Source organism: Mustela lutreola, chromosome 3 (genome assembly GCF_030435805.1).
Source record: "Mustela lutreola isolate mMusLut2 chromosome 3, mMusLut2.pri, whole genome shotgun sequence".
In the NCBI taxonomy this organism is placed as follows: Eukaryota; Metazoa; Chordata; class Mammalia; order Carnivora; family Mustelidae; genus Mustela; species Mustela lutreola.
This window is the reverse complement of record NC_081292.1, coordinates 124,102,197-124,124,902: the sequence shown is the minus strand read 5'-3', so window position 1 is coordinate 124,124,902 and position 22,706 is coordinate 124,102,197. Positions and strand designations below refer to the sequence as shown.

Sequence of the window (22,706 nt, the reverse complement as noted above, 5' to 3'; positions counted from 1 at the left end):
TGGTCCAGTCTTCTGTTGTACACAAAACAACTCATCATCATAACTTCTTTGTTTCTAGGTTTGAAACCTGCCATGATTCTACATCCAAGTTGTCATCAAACCCTTGCAACTTTTATTCATTTATTTTTGGTAATATATGCCTTCCTTCCTTTCTTCTTTCTTCCTTTTTTCTCCTTTCTTTCTTTCTTTCTTTCTCTCTCTCTTTCTTTCATTTCCTACAAAGTAGTTGGAGATTTTTAAGCTGGTGAGTAGCATCTAACTATCAGGTGCTTCTTACACTTTTGCATGCATTCAAAGAAACTGGAAAGCTTATAAAAAAAAGATTCCTGAGCTTCTCCCTAGAAACTCTTTTTTAGAAAGTCTGGAATGGGACCTCAGAATTTTAATGTTTATTAAGATCCTAAGTCAGTTTTGTGCTACTGGTCTGCAGACCATACTTTGAATAGTACTTATTCTATCACTTTTTAGGTTTGTTGTTGTTTCCTGAAAATCTTCGGAGACTCTTGCTCCAGAAAATACATAGGCAAAAAAACACAGAAATTTAGCCAATCCTTTGGGCAGTGGATCATGAGTTTCTTGTATATCCAAAGATCTCAATTTCAAAATTTTGATATATTATCATTTAATCACTGTACAGAGAGAAAAAACTGTAGGACACTTGCCCCAGGTCACATTTGGTTGGTAGCTGAGTGTAATACCAGGACAACACAACAGGGTTTTCTGCCTCCAATCTCTTCTCTTCAACACATCTTGCCAATTATCACCAAAAAAATTTTCTCTAAAACATCATTGCAGTTTTTTACTGCTTTCCTCAAAAATATTTAAAGGGGTTTTATTGTTGTAGATTAAATGTTAAATCCTTCTGTAGTGTTGAATCCTCCACAATTAGTTTGTTAATTTATTGGCCAAGTATGTACTGAGTAGTGTTTCTGAGGAATGTACTGTATTAGGCAGGAGGATGCAGGATGAAATACAACAGTTGCCAGCCAGAGCCTTAATGGGATTTACAGTGCTGGCTTGACATATGTCCTCCCCTTATCTTCTGCAGTGACCTCTGAAGTCTTTACTGTATTCTACTCAGATTCTTCACTCACCCCAAAACAGCCCTCATATAAGGGCTAACACTGTAGCTAACCTTCTTTCCCTGGCTGGCCCTTGGAACTCCATATACACTGAAGGAACCTTTAGTGAAAGCAGTCCAACCACTGCACTTTTAGCTCTCCCTTCTGTAGAGCAGTGGTTGTCTTTATCGCTCACTGTGCCACGAGCTCACATAAGGTTGCATCTTCCTCTCCAGTTCAGGGAATTTACCTCTTTAGTGTCTCCCTCAAGGACTACACACCTCGGCTTGATATAAGATGTTGCAATGTCCACATACTACGAGTAGGAATGCTTGCTGTCCTTCCATTTGGCGTTATGGAGGAGAAAAGACTGACATTGGTCGTTCCCAAGTCTGACCACACATCAGAATCACCCTAGAATTGTGTTTCCATAAAAATTTCTGAACTCCGCCCCAGGAGCAGTGAATTAAAATCTGTGACTTGGTCTAGGAATGTGTTTCCATCAAAGCGATTTGGGTAGAAAACACATTTAGGATCCCTAGAATAACTGATTCTGAGATGTCTTACAACAATGTCAGCTCACATTCTTATGCTTTTGTTTTATTTTGTTTTCTTTCTTTCTTTCTTTCTTTCTTTCTCTCTCTCTCTCTCCCTTCCTTCCTTCCTACCATTACAACTGTACTTATCCTTAGTGCAGAAACTTGAAGAGTAAAGCAAAAGAGGACTAAACCCAATGACTGTATAAGCATTCGCAGATAATGTCTGTTAATATTTGGAAAGACTTTTAGTCTTTTGTGTACTTACAAATATTTACATACACATTTAAAAATAGGTCCATACTGTACACACTTGTGTTCTATTTTAATACTTATTGGCATTTTACTTGGAGAAGTAATGTTTCCTACAACACAATTTAACAAATGTATAATATTTCATTATATGAATGTGCTAAAATTTAAACTTCCCTAAGTTGGGACATATGTTAGTTTTACATTTTTCACCATTATAAATAAGATTTTGGAAAGCAAGTTTGCACACAGTCTTGTACATATCTGTGAAAATTCCCTAAGGTAAATTTCTAGATGTGTGACAGCCAATACAAAGGTGTACACATTTTCAAGCCTTTTGATACGTACAGCTAAAATGTCCTCCAAGAATGTTGTGGGAGTTCCAGTTCTAAGTAGCCAATAATTCTTGCCCCATTGTGACCTTGAGCTGGCATTTCCTCTATAGCCAGGTGTCTTTCTACGAGCTATTCTCTGGAGACATTGTCAGCTTACACCCGTAGAGCAGAGCTCCCTGCGTGGGCACTGCAGCTCTTGTTAAGGTCATTAAATCTGTGTCTCTCTCTCGTAGGTTCATCAATGTTAGAGAGTGGAGAAGTAAACTTTGATGAGATGTAACACAGACGCTAAAAACCTGAGGCAGGAGAATGCTACTTTCTTACGTGATACCTTATCCTGGCCATCTGTTTAACAAATATCTGGTTCCAAATAGTGCCAATTAAAACTGATGGCAAATCTTAATAACTTCTACTTGTGAAAATCAGCAAGACCAACATTGTGCTACACGTGTCATTATCTGATGGCAGTTGAGGTACTTCCAGATTTTCCGCGGATACACAGAGTCTCTGTCTCTCTCTGTGTCTCTCTGTCTTTACTATCTCAGCACTGGTGATCCAGAACACCCACAGCTAACCAAGTATGCAGAATGCAGCGCTGCTCGGCCTTGGGAAATCCCAGATCTGGGTCCAAACGTTTATAAATATAGCAACAAACCCTCTTGTGTCAAAAGTGAGCACTGTTTAACAGAGCTCATAGGAATGGCCTTCAGGATACTTTGCAGCTGGAGTTAGTCTACTGCGAGAGAATGGAAACTTCATGATGCTAGCTCTACTACCAGATCCTGGAAAGGCAATCAACTTCAGCCTGCAAAGTAAACTAAAGGGAATGGCTGCTCACACATGGTCCTGATGCCACTGACATAAGAAACACAGCAACAGGAGCAGAGAATTAGGAATTGGGTGGCAGATGGAAAGGTCTGCGGGAAGTGTCCACCCAGCTTTGTTTGGCCCATATTCTAAAACAACTAGAATAAACACTTAGTGTCATAATTTATAAGCATATCAGTACCAATAAATCAGAATCATGCAAACAGTCATGTTTATTATATTCTTGTTGCTTAATATTCATGACAGTAATTTATTTTTATAGTACAGTTTCACTGTTCTCTCCACCATTGCTCTGCATTTAAGTCTGGCAAGTTGACTGAGCAGGAGCTCAGGTAACCCTTTGAAGACTGCAAAAGTTCACTAGCCTGATCAAGATACTTTATTGCTCATTTAATTTTCCCCTTCTTGTCTCATAAACTTTTTAACCACCGAGATGAACTCTGTAAATTATATAGCAATAGTACTTTGACATAGAGAAAATAGGAAGACCAGAGTTGGCATATTCTTTTAAAGGGAGCTGTGCGACAGGGCTTAAAAGACAGGTAAGTGTATCTGAAGAACTGTAAGAAGTTAATCCTTACCTTTACTACCAGTAAAATAGGTTAAACTAAGCAGTTTTCACCTGTCTTATTCACCTACTCACCAATGACCTTTCCCACCCCTTTCGTCAGTAAGCCACTGCTGTTCATTACTGTAGGTTGTTAAAGATGGAATTACAGGAAACCATTGCCACAAAGCACTTTATGTTTTTATATTGGCCTGGAGCTGGCCCTACAGATGTGATTAAGATGTGGTCTCTACCTCGGAGATACTTAGGTCGGACTATGGATGGAAAACAATATAGTATTCTTCCGTATCGAGACATGAGACAGCTTTGCTCAGTTTCGCACGTAAAAATTCAACAGAGATAATCTACAATTGCCAGAGAAATTTACAATTACCAGAGAAAAGAATGACTAACATACAAACCTGGAAAATCACTTCTATTAAAAAAAAAATCCGGGACGCCTGAGTGGCTCAGTTGGTTAAGCAGCTGCCTTTGGCTCAGGTCATGATCCCAGCGTCCTGGGATCGAGTCCGACATCGGGCTCCTTGCTCAGCAGGGAGCCTGCTTCTCCCTCTGCCTCTGCCTGCCATTCTGTCTGCCTGTGCTCGCTCTCTCCCCATCTCTCTCTCTGATAAATAAATAAAATCTTTAAAAAAAAATCCCAATTAATGATACTCCCATGATCTGTGAAGCTTTCTGTATGTTTTCTCCATTAAAACAAAGAGGTTAAATATGTTTTAACAAGAGGAACATCATTGAAAGTGAGTAGACACAGTGTCAACTTTTTGCTATATTTGTGCTTTTTCTGTCATGAACGTGATGGGTTGAAATAATGAATTTAGTTTAGAGACTCAAAAATGAAGACATTTCTAGCCCCTGACATGGGTGGCAAGACCAAGCTGTACAGTAGTCCTCCCTTTCAATTAAATAACATCTATGATGAAAGTTGTGAAAAAAATCTTACGATGTTATTTCTTAATTCACTTGCTAGAAAAGGTAGTGAGGACCTAGTGCCTTGATTCTACACACACTTTAAACATTCCCTTCCCTGTCTGTTAGGTGTGTTTGTATTGCCCTGGTGCGTAGTTTCATATTTAAAAGTTTTTCTACTGACCCAGGCCCAAGGGATGAGTACCTGAAATGTTGCTGTGGATATAGAAAACAATACAAAATTCTGTCGCTTTTGTTTTAAATCATATGGTCAAGACAAAATCCTTTTTTCAAATAAGCAATGAGGGGCTTATCTGTGTATTAACACAACTCTATTAGTTTGCCACATTTGTGATTCAAATTAGTTCTAAAATTGTCCAAAAAACTGAAGAATTCCTCTTTGTAAATTTGGAATGCCCCTCTCTACAATTCTTCCTCCTGGCACAGTACTTGCAGTTCTTCCCCAAACGCTGTAAATTATCTCTCAATTCTCCACTGTCTCAAATGGCCTTCCAGACTGCACCACATGCTCTTGAAATGTATTCGAGGGCCTGAATGTGCACAGAATGCTCAGATCTGTGAATGTCAGAATGCTGAGAGGAAAACTGAATGATAACACTGGAGCACTTCCCATTAAACACTTAGGTTTGGGTCCCAGTTGCATTGTTATGTGACTCAGGTGAGCTGAGTTCTGTGCATGGGCAAAAGGTAAGATGTAAAGCAAAACGCCCCTGTGCTGGACTCGTGAGGAGAAGAGCACAGTGGTCCAGGGTCACACGCGCAGTTCTGCCTGGGAGTTTAAAAACATACCAACTTCAGATGAGAGAGAAGTGGGTAAAAGTGACACCTGGGACCTGAAATTTAATTTCAGATTCCAATAATATAATTAAATAACATTAATAAAAAGCTAATTAAATTTTGTGTTGCAGGAATAGAAAGCTATTGCCAGAATAAGGGAGGGAAGTTTATCCTGCATTGATAAAGTTATACATTGATTTATGGTTTGTCTCCCTCCCAATCCCATCTTGTTTCATTTATTCTTCTACCCACTTAAGCCTCCATGTTGCATCACCACTTCCTCATATCAGGGAGATCATATGATAGTTGTCTTTCTCTGCTTGACTTATTTCGCTAAGCATGATACGCTCTAGTTCCATCCATGTTGTTGCAAATGGCAAGATTTCATTTCTTTTGATGGCTGCATAGTATTCCATTGTGTATATATACCACATCTTCTTGATCCATTCATCTGTTGATGGACATCTAGGTTCTTTCCATAGTTTGGCTATTGTGGACATAAGTGACTCTTAATCTCACAAAACAAACTGAGGGTTGCCGGGGGGAGGGGGTTGGGGAGAAGGGGGTGGGATTATGGACATTGGGGAGGGTATGTGATTTGGTGAGTGCTGTGAAGTGTGTAAACCTGGTGATTCACAGACCTGGGGATAAAAATATATGTATATAAAAAATATATGTTTATAAAAAAAAAAAAAAAAAAAAATAAACACCTAGGATAATAAAAAAAAAAAAAAAAAAAAAAAAGTTATACATTGAAAGCATTCCACTGAAGTCTGATTTATGTAATGGATCCAATGTTTTTTGCCCCCCACTTCCCTCCCCGAAATGAATCTATTGAAGCCCTGACTCCCAGTGTGATGGTCTTTGGAAGTCAGACCTTTGGGAGACAATTAGGTTGAGATGAGATTATGAGGGTGGGGCCCCAAAATGCTATTAGTGTCTCGGTGAGAAGTGGAAGAGCCCAGAGCTTGCTGGTCTCCAAGGTGTGAGCACACAGTGGGAAGGCAGCTCTGTGCCAGGCACGAAGCAGGCTTCTGCCAGAACCCAGGACGGGTTCCCTGATCTCAGACTTCCAGCCTCCAGTACGGTGAGAAAGCAATTTCTGTTAAGGCACTCAGTCTATAGTATTTTGTTAGGGCAGCCTAAGCCCAACAAGGCAATTTCTAAACTTTGGAGGACCACGCTTAGTTGAGGGTGATCTGAGTGATGAAGGGTCTGGAAACATTAATTTGTGAGAATTATTGAAAGAACAGAGAAAGGAAAGTGAACACTAAACAGGGGTTGCGGTTTACATTTTAGGCCTTCTCAAATATATATATTTTTAAAGGTTTTATTTGGTTATTAGACACAGAGAGAGACATCACAAGTAGACGCGGAGTGGGGAAGCAGGCCCTTTGCTGAGCAGAAAGCCCAATGCGGAACTGGATCCCAGGACCCTGAGACCATGACCTGAGCTGAAGGCGAAGGCTTAACCCACTGAGCCACCCAAGCATCCCAAGGCCTTCTCAAATATTAAGACGCTTAGAGAAAGAGGCCGTTTGGATTCTGATACTGACCAATGTGAGTTTCGAAGTTACGGTCTAGCTGCTCTGTTTTTCTTTGTGGAGGGCTTTGGATCCTCTGCTCAGCTAACACTGTTCCATATTCATTCAAGGATCCAGGTCTCAGAAGTATTAAGCGTTACAAAGGCTTCTGAGGGCTTCTGAGGACTTCCTGAGTCTAGTATTTGCTCACGATCATTCCATTCTTTTTCCTAAAACATTTTTAGAAAGAGCACAAAGAAATAGAAATATCCCCCCAAATTCTGAATGAGGTAATGGTTCCTTCTTAATATCCAGTTAGATATTGAAAGAGTAATACACAAAAGTGTCAAAGAACAGTTTTACCACTGTGGTTAGGTAGGGACTTGGGGTAGAGCTCCAAAAATCATTGATTTCATCTGTTGGTAAGACAAGTATCCACTCTCCACTAGCACGACAGATGGCAATATTTAGGTCTGCCCATCCCTTACTTGGCAGAGGAATGGACTTGCGATCTCAAAGAGTCAACTTTTCACTGGCTGGACACTCAAAGTGAGACAAAAAGAGAAAGGGTCTGAGAGCCGGCTGGTTAAACAATAATCAGAAACTCAAGGCCTCAGGCATTTGACCTTTTGGAATTTCCAGTTTCATGCAATAATAAAGATGTTGCATGAAATAAAATGGGGATGGGGACTGCACATTTAAATAGAAGAGTGCAAGTCAACAAAAGGAGGAAACTCTCATAAGTATCCAATATAATTTTTTTTTTTTACAGTTGACGGATTTTTAAAAAATCTACTCTTGCCTTCATCTTCCAAGCATATTGCTTTTACTTTTAAAAGCAGCACAGCTGCTTGTTTTCCATCAAAGTGTACTTATTTTCCATGAGTATGTTTCCCAAAGTTTAGGTAGAAATCACGTAGGTCAATTGTTAGGGGAAAATTCCATTCTTCAAATGACATGGCAGTTCTCAGTGAGGTGATTCTGGATTCTGCAGTTCCAACACGAGCAGAACTCCCCAGGCAGCTAGAGGACTCCAGCAGCCACCACGTCTATAGTTGAACTATAGACAAGGCAGAGTGAGTCAAGCGAAAGGCAGAGTGAGTCAAGTGAAAAAATGCTACCTCTCAAGGAGCCGGCCATAGTCCTAGAAGTTATTTGAAAACAATTATTTTATGGACGGAGAGGTGGAGAGCTAAAGAACAGGGGCTTGAGCAAATAAGAGCATGTGACTGTGTGGGAACAAGTTAAGAGAAAATAAGGTGGGCTTCAGGTTATGTTCGACAGCATACTTTGAAAATAGCTCACAGGAGGTTAATACGAAAGATCCCTTAAGAGAATTGTAAATAATAATAATAATAATAATAATAATGCTACCTTTTAAAAGTTAGAATATCATAAATTGTGAGAGCTGAAAAATAAAAATAGAGTAATTCAGGTTTGTACAGTGAGTACGTGTGTACGCATGCATATGGGGAGGGATGACTTCTTGTTTAATGTGGTTTAGTTGATGACTTTTTAAATGGCTCATTGGGAGAAAGATGTACAGGGCTACAAATATTTGCACAAGCTGGTGTATAGATTCCCCTGCCATCCCCTAAACTCTTCACCTACCAATGAGTTTATAATTTTCATAGGCTGAAATGCAGGATATACTACCAGGCAGCTCATTTCCCACCTGGGAGAAGGCTTTACTTTGTAGTTGTCTCTTCTGGTGCCATTGGGAATGTCACAGATTACTAATACTTAATAGAACCAAGGCAGTGTCAGGTTGGAGAAGCAGCTTGGCCTCTGGGTTACGATTAGGATGTATGTCCTGTAAAAAAAAGTGACAGACTTCAGACAAATCATGTGGGGTTGGAACCGGGAATGGCTGGCAGAACAAATAACAAATGTCATGAGAAAGTGGAAGTCCCTGGACTGTGAAGCAAGACAATATCTTGTAATATTATCTTAAACATGTTTGGTAGCCTTTGGAATTCTGGAAACAAACATTAAAGCAGAATCACGATGGTCATATGTGTCATGTAAGAAGCTTTCCTGGAGGCATGGAAAGATGTGGGAATGGACAGAAAGGTCATTTGAGAGTGTGGTCTTAAGAATAGCCTGATTGTACTCTAATTTAATAAGACTAGCGGACATTCGTTGAATACCACATACCAGGAAATCCGTAAGTGCTTTGCTGTGGTGAGCATTCCATTAAATTCTTTCAGTCCCCACAAGGGAGATACTGTTTTCTTACATCCATTTTATAGATGTGGAAGTTGAGGTGTGGAGGTTAATAATTTGCTCAAGGTCTTACAGGTAGTAAATAGTGGGGTCAGTATTTGAATAATATGTTGGTACATGGTGGTGTGTCGTGCAGGTAAAAACTTTAGCTTAGTTGATGAGAGTACACCTCAGTGAAGAGTGAACACATGAGTGGCAATCTGGGACGTGCCACTGGTAGAGGAATTGAGCAAAGACCCTTAATGCACTGGTGGTGTTCAAAGAAGAGCCAGGACAGCGCTGGGCTTGAATGAGATGGGCAAGGCAAGAACAGTAAAAAATGAAGTCTAAGAACTTGTGAGCCGCCAGAGCACGTAGGGATTTGAAGATCTTGCAAAGAATGTGGCTTTTCTTTGAAATGAGATGGTCAACCAGTTGCATTATTTAGCTCCTATTCCTAGAAACATACTGTATCAGGTGAAAGAGAGAGAGAGAGAGAAATAAAAAACCTTACTGGGGAATTAGAGGCAGTCATTCTCCTTCTGGAGCTGTGGCCAGAGTCAGAGTGGGTGGTGGATGGGCAGACAGTTTTTCCCAAGACCCCTCAGTGGTGATCACAATGTGGTGTCAACCCGAGAGTGTGAAATGAGGCAGGAGCCTCTGTGTAGAATAAAAGGCCACAAACTCTCCATTTCATTAACATCTATTGATGCAGTGAACCTGGTAACAGGCAATGAAAACCAGTCACTTAAATCTACCATTAGGGGAATGGCTTAAGGTAACTGTTTTCCACTAAGATATTGAGGAGAAATTCTGCATTTTGGTATATATTTGTTAAAAGCACGTCCGTTCCGTTGGAGCGGAGATGCTTCGGAAGCTGACTCATGAAGGCTGACCGGCTGCTGGCTCAGTTTGAAAAGTTTAATGCTTTGAAAGTGACCCCTTAAGGATATGGAAGAAAGGAGTGCAAGGAAAAGGGAAGTTTTAAGGAACAGCAAAAAGGCAAGCACCACATTTTCTAATGGAGCTGATATCTTACCACTCAATTAATTTCAGAGTCAAGGCCCAATTTGAGTTCTGAATCACCTTCTAGTTTTACTTATAAAGGACTTTTCATTGAGCCAAATTAAGTAGATGGAGGTCCAGTTGTTTATTATCTAGCACTAAACCATTCCTACAAAAAGACACCTGTGCAAGCCATTTGGCTCTAGTCAACTATTTTTTTACAATTTAATTATGAATATAATTAGAATGAGTTAAGAGACAAGCTAGGCATCAGCCATAAAACTTCTAGTTTGCTAGAACACACACACATACACGCACACTGATTAAAAAGCAACCACAACAAAAACCCCCGCCAAGTCTGTGAGAGTGTTAGCTTGTAGTGGAAATGTTAGTGGAAGGGGAGTACTTCTAAAATCTACCTTTATTTTAATTTCAAATTTCCTTGAAATGGAGCTGCAGAGAATATTTTTATACTCCATTATTTTTACATCTCTGGTTTCTTTAGGGTGACCCCTTAAACCCTGCTTTTTATTTTCTACAGTTTTAAGGCAATTTGTCACTATCATGGGTTCAATGTTTAGCAACTGTTTGTAGTCAAGTGCCTTGCAAGCTCTGTTTCTTTTCTCCCAAAGAGTGTCATCACGGAGTTGATGATGCATCAGAAATAGTTTGACCAAAGGGCAAGATAAAGTCAAGAGTAAAGAAAATATTTGCAAATATACTTGACTGGCTTCCTTCCCCAATTACTTATTGAAGGCATACTCTAAAGATAAAATGGCATGATGACCATGGGCGGGGCGGGGGGAGAGAAAAAAAACATTAGAACATGCAATAGATACTTTTGGCCATAAGGCAATGCCTTTAATTTAAATCATTTTTATATGAGGCTATTGTGACTGGTAGAGACACAAGACTATGAGTTGTATTTAAGGATTCGCATAGGGTTTGCTCTACCTTTGTGACTAACAGCCTGCGTTTTGATGGTCTTCAGTCTTGTGGACACCATTTCTCACAATTTGTTTTACTGCTTAGTTAATCAATGTTTACAAACAACTGGGCATTAAAAAATATATTGTCTTTAAATGTGTGTGTGACGACAGCTTTTAAATGGAAGACTTGTATGGAACACCATCATTTTTTTCATTTTACCACTGGCTTGCCTAATCTCCAAGTGTTATACATGTATGTATCTATATATGTATATGCATATACATAAAATAAGTATGATATATAAAATAACCATTTTATAAATGATAACATATAAATATAAATGCTATATATTAAAATGAGTAATATATATTTATATATAAACAAAATGTTTACTTCAGAAGACTGGAAAAGATGACAAAGGAATTGATATTGGAACCAGAAGGTCATTTTGATCAAATGATTAGCATCGGTTGCCATCCCATGATGGTAATACAGAGAGCATTGCTCAGGAGTGGAAGGAAATGTCATTATTTTTGCACACAGGGGCAACTTCAGAAACTAAATAAACCAACAAATGCAAACTCACATGTTCTAGTAAGAGTACCAAAGAGCTGAGGTGAAGGTGCCTAAAATAAAATAATCAGAAAGTCCTTGAATAAATGAGCTTTGATTCAGGCTTGAGTCAAATCTCTAAGCCTATCCCTCATAAATGATAAATAACACATCTCATAAGGAAATACATGAAGTAATTTCTTTTTACCCCCTTCTCACCTACTAATCAAGCTACAGTTACACGGTCATCTTGACTCTTGTGATCATCTGGATTTGAAAGGAGGCAGATGGAAACTACCAGACTAAGAGCTTCTGAGGCATGGAAGTGGAGCTGCTGCCATACTTGTGTAAGCTAGGAGAGGGAAAAGTATGTAGTAGGCAGAGAAATGGCTCCACAAGGAGGTTCCCACCTTACTTCCCAGAGCCTATGCTTATGTTACCTTACAGAGCAAAAGAGATCTTCCAGATGTGATGGAGAGAGAGACTTTGTGGTGGGAGAATGATACTAGATTATTCAGGTTGGCCCACTGTGGTCACAAGGGTCCTCAAAAGATGAAGAGGGAGGCAGAAGGAGACGTGGCTATGGAAGAGGTCAGGGCGATGTGATTTAATGTGACTGCTGCCTGTGTAGGTGACGGCCTGGGACCAATAGCTAAGGCATTCAGGCAGCCTCTAGATGTTGGAAAAGACAAGGAAATGGATTCTCCGCTAGAGCCTCTAGAAAGGAACCTGGCCGACCTGTGGACACTGCATCTAGCCCGGTGAGACCAGTGTTAGACTTCTGTCATACAGAAATATTGCGTAAGAAATGATTTATTTTTAGGCCACCAAGTCTGAGATAATATGTTACAATAGCAATAGAAAACTCATGCACATGTCCTCGGGAGAGCAGGAAGGACTCCTGGCTGAGCACCCTGAAGCAGTCTTGGCTTGTTGCCTGTTGTAATTCGATACAAGTGAAAACCGCGGAAAAAAAACTCTAATAAAAGGTGAGCTTGAAATAATTACTCAACTGCTTTCAGCTCGGTCATGATCCTGGAGTCCAGGGATCCAGTCCTGTATTGGCTCCCCGCTCAGTGGGGAGTCTGCTTCTCCCTTGGCCCCTCCCCCCTCTCACATTCTCTCTCTCTCTCATTCTCTCTCTTTCAAATAAATAAAATCTTAAAATAAAAAGAAATAGTTACTCATATGAAATAGGAAAATCACCTTGTGTAGAGCTAAATACATTTCAAAAGGAAGGGGTGAACAATTGGTCTTAAAAATAATAGGGTAAAGAGTTAAAAATATTCAGAGAGAATAACATTAAAGCATGGATGTTTTTAATGTTGAGTAGTAAATATTGCAACATTGTCAATCCTTGCAAAGTTCTACTTTATTTCTAACTTAAAACTCCATTATCAAAATTTCTGATCATTTAATTTAATTCTAACCTTGGTTAAGAAAAAAGAAAGAAAAAACTGATTGTGGATTTATTTAGGACTTATAGGTCCTCTATAGGAAGCTATATTTGCCTACAATACCAACAGGTATTTGCCAACAGCTAGTTAGTTATCTTTCAAGCAAGATTTCTTCTTAATGGTCCCCCAAAGGCAATGTATGAAGATGAAAAGTATTTGTGTTTTAGAGTCTGGAATTGAATGCTGAGTCTAATCTCTTGAGCCATGTGAACTTGGGGAATATTTTATAACTCACTTTATTCCTCCGAAGAATTTATTTCTTTCAAGTCATTTATTGAGTACCTAACATAGAATAAGGAAAATGTTATCCTAGTTAATTCTCGTAGTAACAGGATGAACTAGAAATTATTTTCCACAGGATCTTTCCCTTCTCTTATATCCCCTGCTTTGTTATTTTGAGGGTTAAGTGAGATATTTGTAAAAAAAAAAAATGACAACAAGTTTTTCTCCTCTTTGTCCCTATCCTGGGGACTTGGTAGTAAAGCAGACATTAAATCAGAAAAGACACTACTCATCTCTATTCTTTGGATATGTAGAGTTACCAGCATGAAAACGATAGGAGTAGAGGTAAGCTTAGTACATTTCCTAGGATTTAGATATACTGGAAATGTCCAGACCCCTGGCAGGACTTTAGTTCCAAGATTGCATCACAGATCATAAAACTCTATGGCCGTGTTTTTGTCTGAGTTCACATTTACAGTACTAATACTGCTTTCAGCACAAGTCATTTCCAGGGAATTAAGTCCTTGCAGTCAGCGGGTTAAATCCCCACGAAATAACCTGCGGTGACCCAGTTGCATTGACCTCAAATATAGAATTTCAGATCAATAGCTGCAGGACTTGGATTCCAAAATATAAAACAATCTCTGGTGTTTTTGTTACCCCAATGAGTGTTATCAGAAAGGGGATCACTATGGCAATTACAGGTTCTTACATATTAATGTTTGTGTTTGGTCCAAAAAGAAACCATTTAAAAAAGTAAATGCCTTCTGTTCTTTTTTCCCGGAATATGTAATGATGACTTTCAAACGTATAACAAGAATTCACAGTCATTCCAATGGCACAAGTGGTCATTAATTGCTTGTACATGAAATAACATTTCCTCCTCAGAGGGCAAAGCATTCCAGTTGGAAGTAAAATTCCTTTTGGTCTATTCACTTTTAAACTATGTCATGAAAGGATAACAGATCTCTCAATCTCTCCCAAATAAAAATGTTAAGCCTAGGATTGGGGGTAATGAAAGAGAAAAGGGAAATAATGTTATAGCGACATGAACCGTAACATTGACTGACATGGTGTTTTCCTAGGGTCTGACCAAAGAGCAGAAACCACTTCAAGTATTTACATAAACAGAGGGAATTAATTCGATGCAGGGAACTGGTTACCCATGTGATGAAGAAGCTGAGAGCCCAGTAAGGAAGATTGAAATAATGGAGAAACCAGCCCCTGCCGGAAGCTACTACCAGGCTGGATGGGCAAAGAGGGAAGGGTCCGCATCACTAGATGGCAGCTGGAACCAGAGCAGGCCTCTCCAGTCAAAGCTGAAGCCATGGAAAAGATGGACCTTCAGGTAGAGAAACCACCTGAGGCAGGTGGGTGGGAAGGGAGAGGGGGTGGAGGATAAACTAACAAAGCAGCTGGTCCTTTCCTTGGGTCTCCCTCTGCTCTGTGCTGGCAGCACCTCCACTGACTGTGGCAGCTGGAAGCCAGCCCTCAAGAGCACCTGTGAAATGTAGCTGGCGAGGGCCCACCCTCCTAAGTTACAGAGCACAGAGCTAGAGGTGGAGATCAGATGGCCACAAGGCCCAGAGCCAGCATGGATAGACATCTTCCCCATGAATTTCCTTCACCCGGTTGGTTCCTTTTCAAAAGAAGGCCAAGACCTCACAGGCAGGTCTACTGAGCTTCTCACTGTGTAGATTTTATAGAGGGCAGTGAGCTACGATAAAACCCATCACCCCTTTGGGACTGGATATAGATGTCTTCATAGTTTTGAAAGATTTTTTACTTGATGGGTACACATTGGGATAGAAGTACTTCTCTGGTGGAGTTTTATCATTGCCAAAAAGGAGGTGGCCATTCTCCCATTGGCTAAGGATATTTAAATAGGAACTACCACTTAGACCTGACACTGGTTGAGTTTAGAACACCAGAACTGACTTCAAGATTCTGCCAGAAATACATGGTTTGTGCACATAATCTCTGTCCAACATTGTAACATATTTCTCCACCATACAACCATGTTGGTTAGCCCTTCCATTTTGTATAGTAAGAAATAATAGGTACTGTTTTGAGTTAGGTAAAGCAAGGTTGTTAGGTTGATTCTCCTTGCCTTAAACAACGAAGTAAATCCTTTCTCCTTGTTTTTATATTACAGTTTTAGACAAAGCTTAGCTAAAGAAACACTGTTAGCATCTGCAAGGTATCCTACAGTTTTAAAGGACTTTCTTAAGCGCTATCTCTTTTGTTTTTGCCATAACCCATTTTACAGGCATTGCCAAAAACTCTGGCAATAGCCATCCATCACTATGGCATGCTGTCTCTTTAATTCTGCCTTGTTCCATTTGGACTGTGCTCGTGTTTCTGAAATTCTGTTAAGTGGGGATTGAGTCTACGAGAGTGCAGAGATGGTCCTACTCGTCATAGAAATTCAAAGGACATGCCCTCATGTGGGTTCTGAGGTCCTGCTTCCCCTCTCTCCCAAGCTAAGGGAATGGCTTACCTTGTATCTTTAGAATCAGGCAAACTGAAGGAAGCTTAAATGATGGGTTTCTGTATCACAGCCCTCAAATCAGCATGTGTACTGGTATGTTTACAAATAACATAATCCTCACCAAAAAGTCTGGAGGTCTTGATGTGAAATCTGTATGACTTCTTTAAATATACACGATCAGAAATAGTTACCGAAATGCAAGTTCCCTGACTTCTTACCAGAATACCGTGCTAACATCATGAGTCATTGTTCATGCTCGCCTACCAGGGTCCAAGACACAACATTAGAATAAGCTGTTATGGAAATGCATGCTTATTTATTATTTTCTTCATTTCTCGTTTTAAAAAGTTGAGCCTGGGAACCATAAAATACTGTTCTCCTTGAGAAGCAGGAAGCTCATGAAATAAAGAGTCATGACCAGGGTTAAAAGGTCCAGCCTCACCTCAAAACCCATCATTAGAGCACCTGTTACTATATATTCAACAAGAGCAATGATGACAACAACAAAATCCGACATTGTGAGCAGACAGTAAGAGAAAGACCTTAGGGAAATAAATTCTGCTATATTCCTCTTGATATCATTTGGTGGTCAGAACTTTAAACAAGTATGAAGACTTGTGAAATGGGAAACAGAATAAAGGGCATATTAAGGGGCTGTTCTCCAACATGGGCTCCCCCAAACTCCCACTCCCACTAATGGGAACACTGCACACACAGTCACTCCATATCAGACCTCCTAAGCAGAGCTTTTTTTTTTTTTTTCTTGGAGATTTTTCTCATTTGGACTTTAATTAAGCTCCTGCCAGGCTTGCAAGCTTTTTAATTTTACCTTTCTTTCTTCTTCCTTTCATTTTCCTCCTTAAATCAGCCTGCTTGCCAGGAAACTTTTTCTAAGCTGTCACAATTATAGTAAGTATACCTTAAGATACTAAATTTAGATGTACTAGTAGTAGCTTCTGGAAGCATCAATAGCAAAAGTTCCCTTACACGTCGAAAGATTTTTATTCATTCACTCATTCATTTACTGATTTTTACTTAAGTGTGTGTGTTCTGAATGCAAAAACAATAGAAAAGGAAGCTTCCTGGAGTGAGTGTCCAATGACTACTGGTTAGTATGTGATATAATTCAACCTCCCACAAAGTTACCAGTTTAGCCAAAGAAAGCTGCCATTATTTAATTGAATATGACACCATTCATAAGCAAACTGTAGCTATTTACTAGTACTGGGGGGTGATGGGTGAGGGAACCTCAAGAAGGTGATGCCCGAGCTGATGATTTAACACCTCTAATGAAACGAAACAAAATCAAAGTCACTTAAGTTCTTTTTCAAGACCTCTTTGTACTCAAACTCCTTGAAACTCCAAAGGTAAGCACTGAGCTGCCAAAGGCCATCCCTTTAAAACAGATTCCAGAAGCTAATTTCATTTGAGGAGGGTTCATTGAAAACTGACCACTCTTAATAGGTTACCCTGTTCTTTTTTTTAAACCAAAAACCAAAAAAACATAAAACAAAAAGCAAACAAACAAAACAGAACTCAGAAAATATTGCAGGGCCAGAAATAAAAATAAGCCATCAAAAACACAAAATAAAAATGAACCATGGGGAGCGTTGGGAGGCATTATCGTCTCCGCCATTGCTAGTCTTGTCATTCTTTGTTTACTTAACAACTTCACGCCACTAGGTTCCTCCACCAAGCACTCCTATCTGTGAGGGTACTTACTGATCGCTTCCACAAACCGCTCAAAGAAGCTGTAAGGGAAGAGCGGCTCAGGCAGCTCCCGGAAAAACATCTTCAGTGCTCCGGTGACAACGTGGATGTCCTCCCACTGGCTGTCGTCCAAATTCAGCTTCTCTTCTGGGAAAACACGAGGAGAAATGGAACAACTGGTTTTAATGAAACAATTACAAGACACTAATTATTATGTTAATGTTTGCCTACTATCATCAGCAACCGTTAACAGCCTTCTGCACCTAGAGGTTTGGTGCTGTGCGTGTTTTTTTTTTTTTTTTTTTTCCCTTTTTCCGTAGGAAGGGAACATTTTCAATGGAATACCATCTGTAGGAATGCAGCTAACAAAAAAACAAGAGACACAAAGAGACAGTGCCATTGACACAGTATGTCAGATACATTTATTCCCATAATGCATCAGTATGAAAATTAGCATCACAGCTCAACATGATTCAAAGCTATTTGGTTTTGAGGCCGAGGGGCTAAGAGTTGCCAATGATGGCCGGCTCAAGGGACCGGCCTAAAGGCCTTGCTGAGCCAACAGGAGACATATGCTAAACATGGCAATAGAAAATGAGTTATTGCTTTACATGTGTTAGCCTTGCTATGTACAAGGGAATAATGGGTAACACTTTTTTTGCTTTTTTTTGCTGAATATAAAGTCAGCAAGGAATAGAATACTGAGTGAGAAAGGATATTAATTCCTTCTTACTGCTTCAAAAATATCTTTTTTTTTTTTTTTTTTTTTTTTTTTTTTTAGTTTTCATCTCAGCGAGGAAAATGTGCCCAGCAACAATATTAGACAGACCCCTGTTGGCCTACGGAGGCTATGCAAAGCTGTCAAAAATGATAACACACTAAAGACAAACCACAAGTGCTTACCAACTCCGCCTAGAAACAACAGATATGTTTGCTTGGGAAGCTTTACTGAGTTGAGACATTTAAATATTAAATAACATAAATGCCAAAATGAAGTTTTTAGAAGACATAAGGGGATGCTGGACAATTATTTTCTTCTCGTTCGCCCTTAAAAGGAAAGTCTTGAATCCTTCTCCCCCCAAAAGTGGATGTTGCAGGGTCTGAAAGGGACAGCTTTACATACTGCTAAAAGGACCGCAGCAGAAAAGCATGGGGGGGGGGGGGCTGATCTGTAGTGTTTGTCTTTGTAAGCTTGCAACATGAAAGAGATGTTAAATTCTGGGCCAACAACAACAACAACAACAACAACAAAAAACTAAAGCTAATCATTTTTAACAACCTGGGAGGGGGTGGTTAAGTGAAAAGCCTGGTATCCTGGCCAGAACTTAACAGGTATTCGGCCAACTGGAATTTTGTTTCTCTCCCGATGTCTTGGGTTCGCATTCGCGTGCCCCCTTGGTGTCAGTTTTATGAAGCAGAGGAAAATCTGCACCAAAAATGTGAGAAAAGCTGAGAATTGTCACCGTGGGGAATCTCGGCATGGGCTGCTTTGCTAATAGTGTTCATGTCCTTTTAAAATCTTAGCCGAAATCTTTATCAGATCTCTTTTTCTAAATGGACTATTATCTCCAGGGCTGGTGAGTGACTGCTCCTGTTCAATGAGGTGTTTGCAAAGAGAAGGAAGGAAGGTGGATCTGTTTCTTTCCAATGGGCTATTTTCTTCTTCCCTTTCAGTCTTCGTTCTTACCTCAGTCATACATGATAATATGATCCACAACAAAATCAGTGGAGGAGACCTTCTTTCTGCCCTGCAATCATCTTTGATTGATTGTATTTCAACAATTAGTCTTTTATTTGGCTACGTACTATTGAAATAGGCCGACAGCAACTTAGCAGGCCAGCTTTAAACAGTCAACTGTTAACAATAGCATCAAAAAGGGAGACCTGATGGGGTTTACTGTCACTTTAAAGAACGGGGTTTTCACATTGTTGAAATCTGTCAGATATTTTGAAATGTCCCTCTCACTATGGTGCCACACCCCCTGCGTGCCCTTATAATAAAATTGGTTTTACTCCTGATTAAATCATTTTATCCCTACCCACTACCATACTTCTCATAATGGACCTGTGCGCTCTACAGCTGGTGTTCTTCCCATGGTACCAATTCTTACTTTATCTTTTAAGCACTTTGCTGCTAAGATCTCATGCAGAGTGCTTATGTTTTGTTAAGAGCTTCATTCTTAGAGAAATAGCTTAACACATGTTCTAAAAATGTTGTACAACTTATTGCTTAAAACACATTTAGAAAATGTATAAGTACTGTAGCTTTGGCACTGAACTTTAAGTGGAAACCTAAACACACACACACACACACACACACACACACGTGCTCTCTCACACACAACTATCTTAACCAACTATTTATCAGAAAAGTCCAAGACAAAATGCCAATCTGGTGCACAGGTTCAAGATTGCCAAAGGAAAGTGTTCCGTAGATAAGAAAAAGAGAAAGGTTTTATCTGGAGCAAGAAAACAAGAACAAACAATTGCTTGACCATTGATATTTGTCCTCTCTGAATAAACATCAGTTAATTCAAGTGATTGTAAAAACGGGATAGTTCAATATATGTAAAAAAGAAAATTTGCCATCAATAAATACCATTTGATGATATCCACTTGAAATGACATATAAGAAGAAGAATGGCTTGTGTTACTTAAGCCAGCATTCCTACTATGTGGTCTTCATTTAAAGAAAACAAAGCAAAACAATGTGTAGCCCTCTACAAGTAGCTTAAACAAATAGTATGACAAGCAGTTGGAAAGAATCTTTTGAAATATAAAATCTAATTTTTATATTAAGTTTTTTCCTAACCAACCAAGTTTAAGATTACTTATAAGCCGGAGGGCTTTAAGGAGTATTTTCCAAGGCCATTGTGACTTATCTAAACATGCAGTTATGTCCATATACAAAATGAACTGACCATAATTGTATCTTGGTTTTAACAGGTATCATTATAAACACATTTGTATTATTTGATAGACACTTTCTAACTAATCTGTTAGCAGTGGTGATGTCTTGTGCTTCTCTCTTTTTTCAATAGCATAGGATTTTCCAACAGTAAAGCACTATTAACATTTGGAATTAGATAATCCTTTGTTGTAGGAGCTGTGCTATGTATACTGGGGTGTAGGAGCATCGCTGGTCCTGACCCACTAGATGCCAGTGGCACTTCCCAGTGGTGACAATAAAACAATCCCAGATAGTGTCAACCGTCTCCTGGTGACGCAAAGTTATCCCCAACTGAGAACCACTGTAACGAGCTGTAAGAATCTATAGAAGTTACCCAAAGAATATTGATTTTTGAACATTACCTGAGGTAGGCGAAGAAGTACAAAACTAGGTAACACACTGAGATTTCCTTGCTATGAACTTAAGAATTGGTCATTATAATGGACAAAATCAAAACCTTTTACAGAATAAGATCCAAGTGACCACATTCCAGGGTGCTTTGCAACAAAAACGGTCACCAACCGTAGTGCTTACTCAATACTTGGGACTTATGCTATACACTTTAGATTCATTATCCAAAGTAACGGTCTCAAGATGAGTGTGAGAACCATGTTATTGCTATCATCATCTCCATTTTACAGACAGGGAAAATGATGCATGGTTAGGTTAAGTAGCTCTTCCATCACTGACAAAGGATGAGTCCAGAGTAAGAAGCCAGCAAACTCATCCACCCCTCAAAAGCACTATGTTCACACTTGATCTTGGCTGGCAGAAGCTTAAAGGGAAGAGGTAAGTTAAGTGGTCATTGCAAGGGGTCATTGCAAGGGTAGACTATTACTTCAAGATAGAATTTTTACATTTTATCCCTAAATGTCTACTTGAGGCTATGCTTTTATCTGTAAACCAACTCTGATCTTTTGTAATTACTAATTCATAGGAGGAAGAGATTCTACTAGAAACAGATATAAAGCAAACTGGCAATAAAAAGGAACTGCATTAGGAAGGGGGCAGGGCACAGAGCAAGCTGCCAGGTGAGGATGTGGTGAAGAGGACACATGATAGAGTAGGAAAGAGATTATACAGAACACCAGGCCTGTATTCACCACTAATTCACCATATATCTGTTTACTTTCTTAGAAATGAAGACAGGCAGAAGGATAGTTTTTGAAAACATCTAGAAAGCACAAGGAAGCAAACATAGCCGATTCTACTATGACAAGAAAGGTCAATAAAGGCGAAAAAGGCAAAAAACATCAGGGATTTAGGCAATCAGCATCAACCATCCTGTTGTTTTAGGGGATTTACCTCAGTGTGATGTAGTGTGTGACATGACATCAATAGAGATGTGACATGCTGGAGTCCAATACTGGGAAGAAACCTGACTGAATCATGATATCTCACAATCCTTACTCTATTAATTGTGTTGATTTCTCCTTGTCCTCTAATTAGGTTTTCTTAAATTCACTTTGGTCATGGCTTTTGGCTTAAAGCACTTATACAGAACTGAAGATAGTACAAGCTCTAGAATCCAAACACTATGTGTCTTTCATGGGATTGCCAAGACATATCTACATGTTGTACCTCAATAAGGCCATCTTGAAATGTCCTTTCTTGCAGGGTCTTTTGTGTATTTTATTTATTTTAAGAAAAAAAACCCATCTATATCAAGCTACTTATATTTGAAAGAAAAAATAGATAACAACTATTAGGGACAATCTTTCTTAAAATGGAGAATTGAAAGATGGACCTTTGGTAGTGACAGCAAATCCTGGTAATTTCCTCTGGAAAAGGGCATTTTTATTAGCTCAAACGCCACTTTCCTCATACATTACTCTATAGATTGGTAGAACCAGAAGTTACAAAATCTGCTCTGATTTTAACTAAACTCACTGCACTGATTGAAATGTGACTGCAGATAACTTGAACTATCCAGAAGCAAGTAGTGACGTCAGAGTAGAAAGGTACGTCTTTGTGTATTGAAGAGCAAGTGCGTGTTTACCTGGTAGTTTTTTCCAGGCCCTTTCTAAGCTTCTTTCCAACTTTCTTTTACTGTTTTAATAAAAAGGAGGAAAAGACACGCCAACTTTCCCCAGGATATGAGGAGAAGAGCTCAGATTTCATTAATATAGTGACAAGAACCTATTACATTGTAAAACTCTCATAAAGGATGTGGTATCTGCTTCCAGGGCAGATGACCATTTGGAAACCTTATCTGAAAGTCCCGCTGGGTACATGAAAGCCAGAGCCCACATGAAAGAGATGCCAGAGGGACTACTGATCTGAAAAAGAATAATACATTGGGCCATAAAATCAAACTGGAAGATTAGTTATTAAAGTGGATAAGACAAACTGTTTATTGATAAGGACATAGCTG

At 39.4% G+C, this 22,706-nt stretch overlaps 1 protein-coding gene across 1 annotated transcript in view; it reads right to left on the bottom strand.

Moving 5' to 3' along the window:
• ARHGAP15 (Rho GTPase activating protein 15) overlaps positions 1–22,706 on the bottom strand; it is a 604,723-nt gene that overhangs the window by 110,125 nt on the left and 471,892 nt on the right. The window contains exon 12 of the mRNA XM_059166761.1: positions 17,395–17,529. Within this exon, the coding sequence (XP_059022744.1) occupies positions 17,395–17,529 (135 nt within the window). The remainder of the gene's footprint in view (positions 1–17,394; positions 17,530–22,706) is intronic.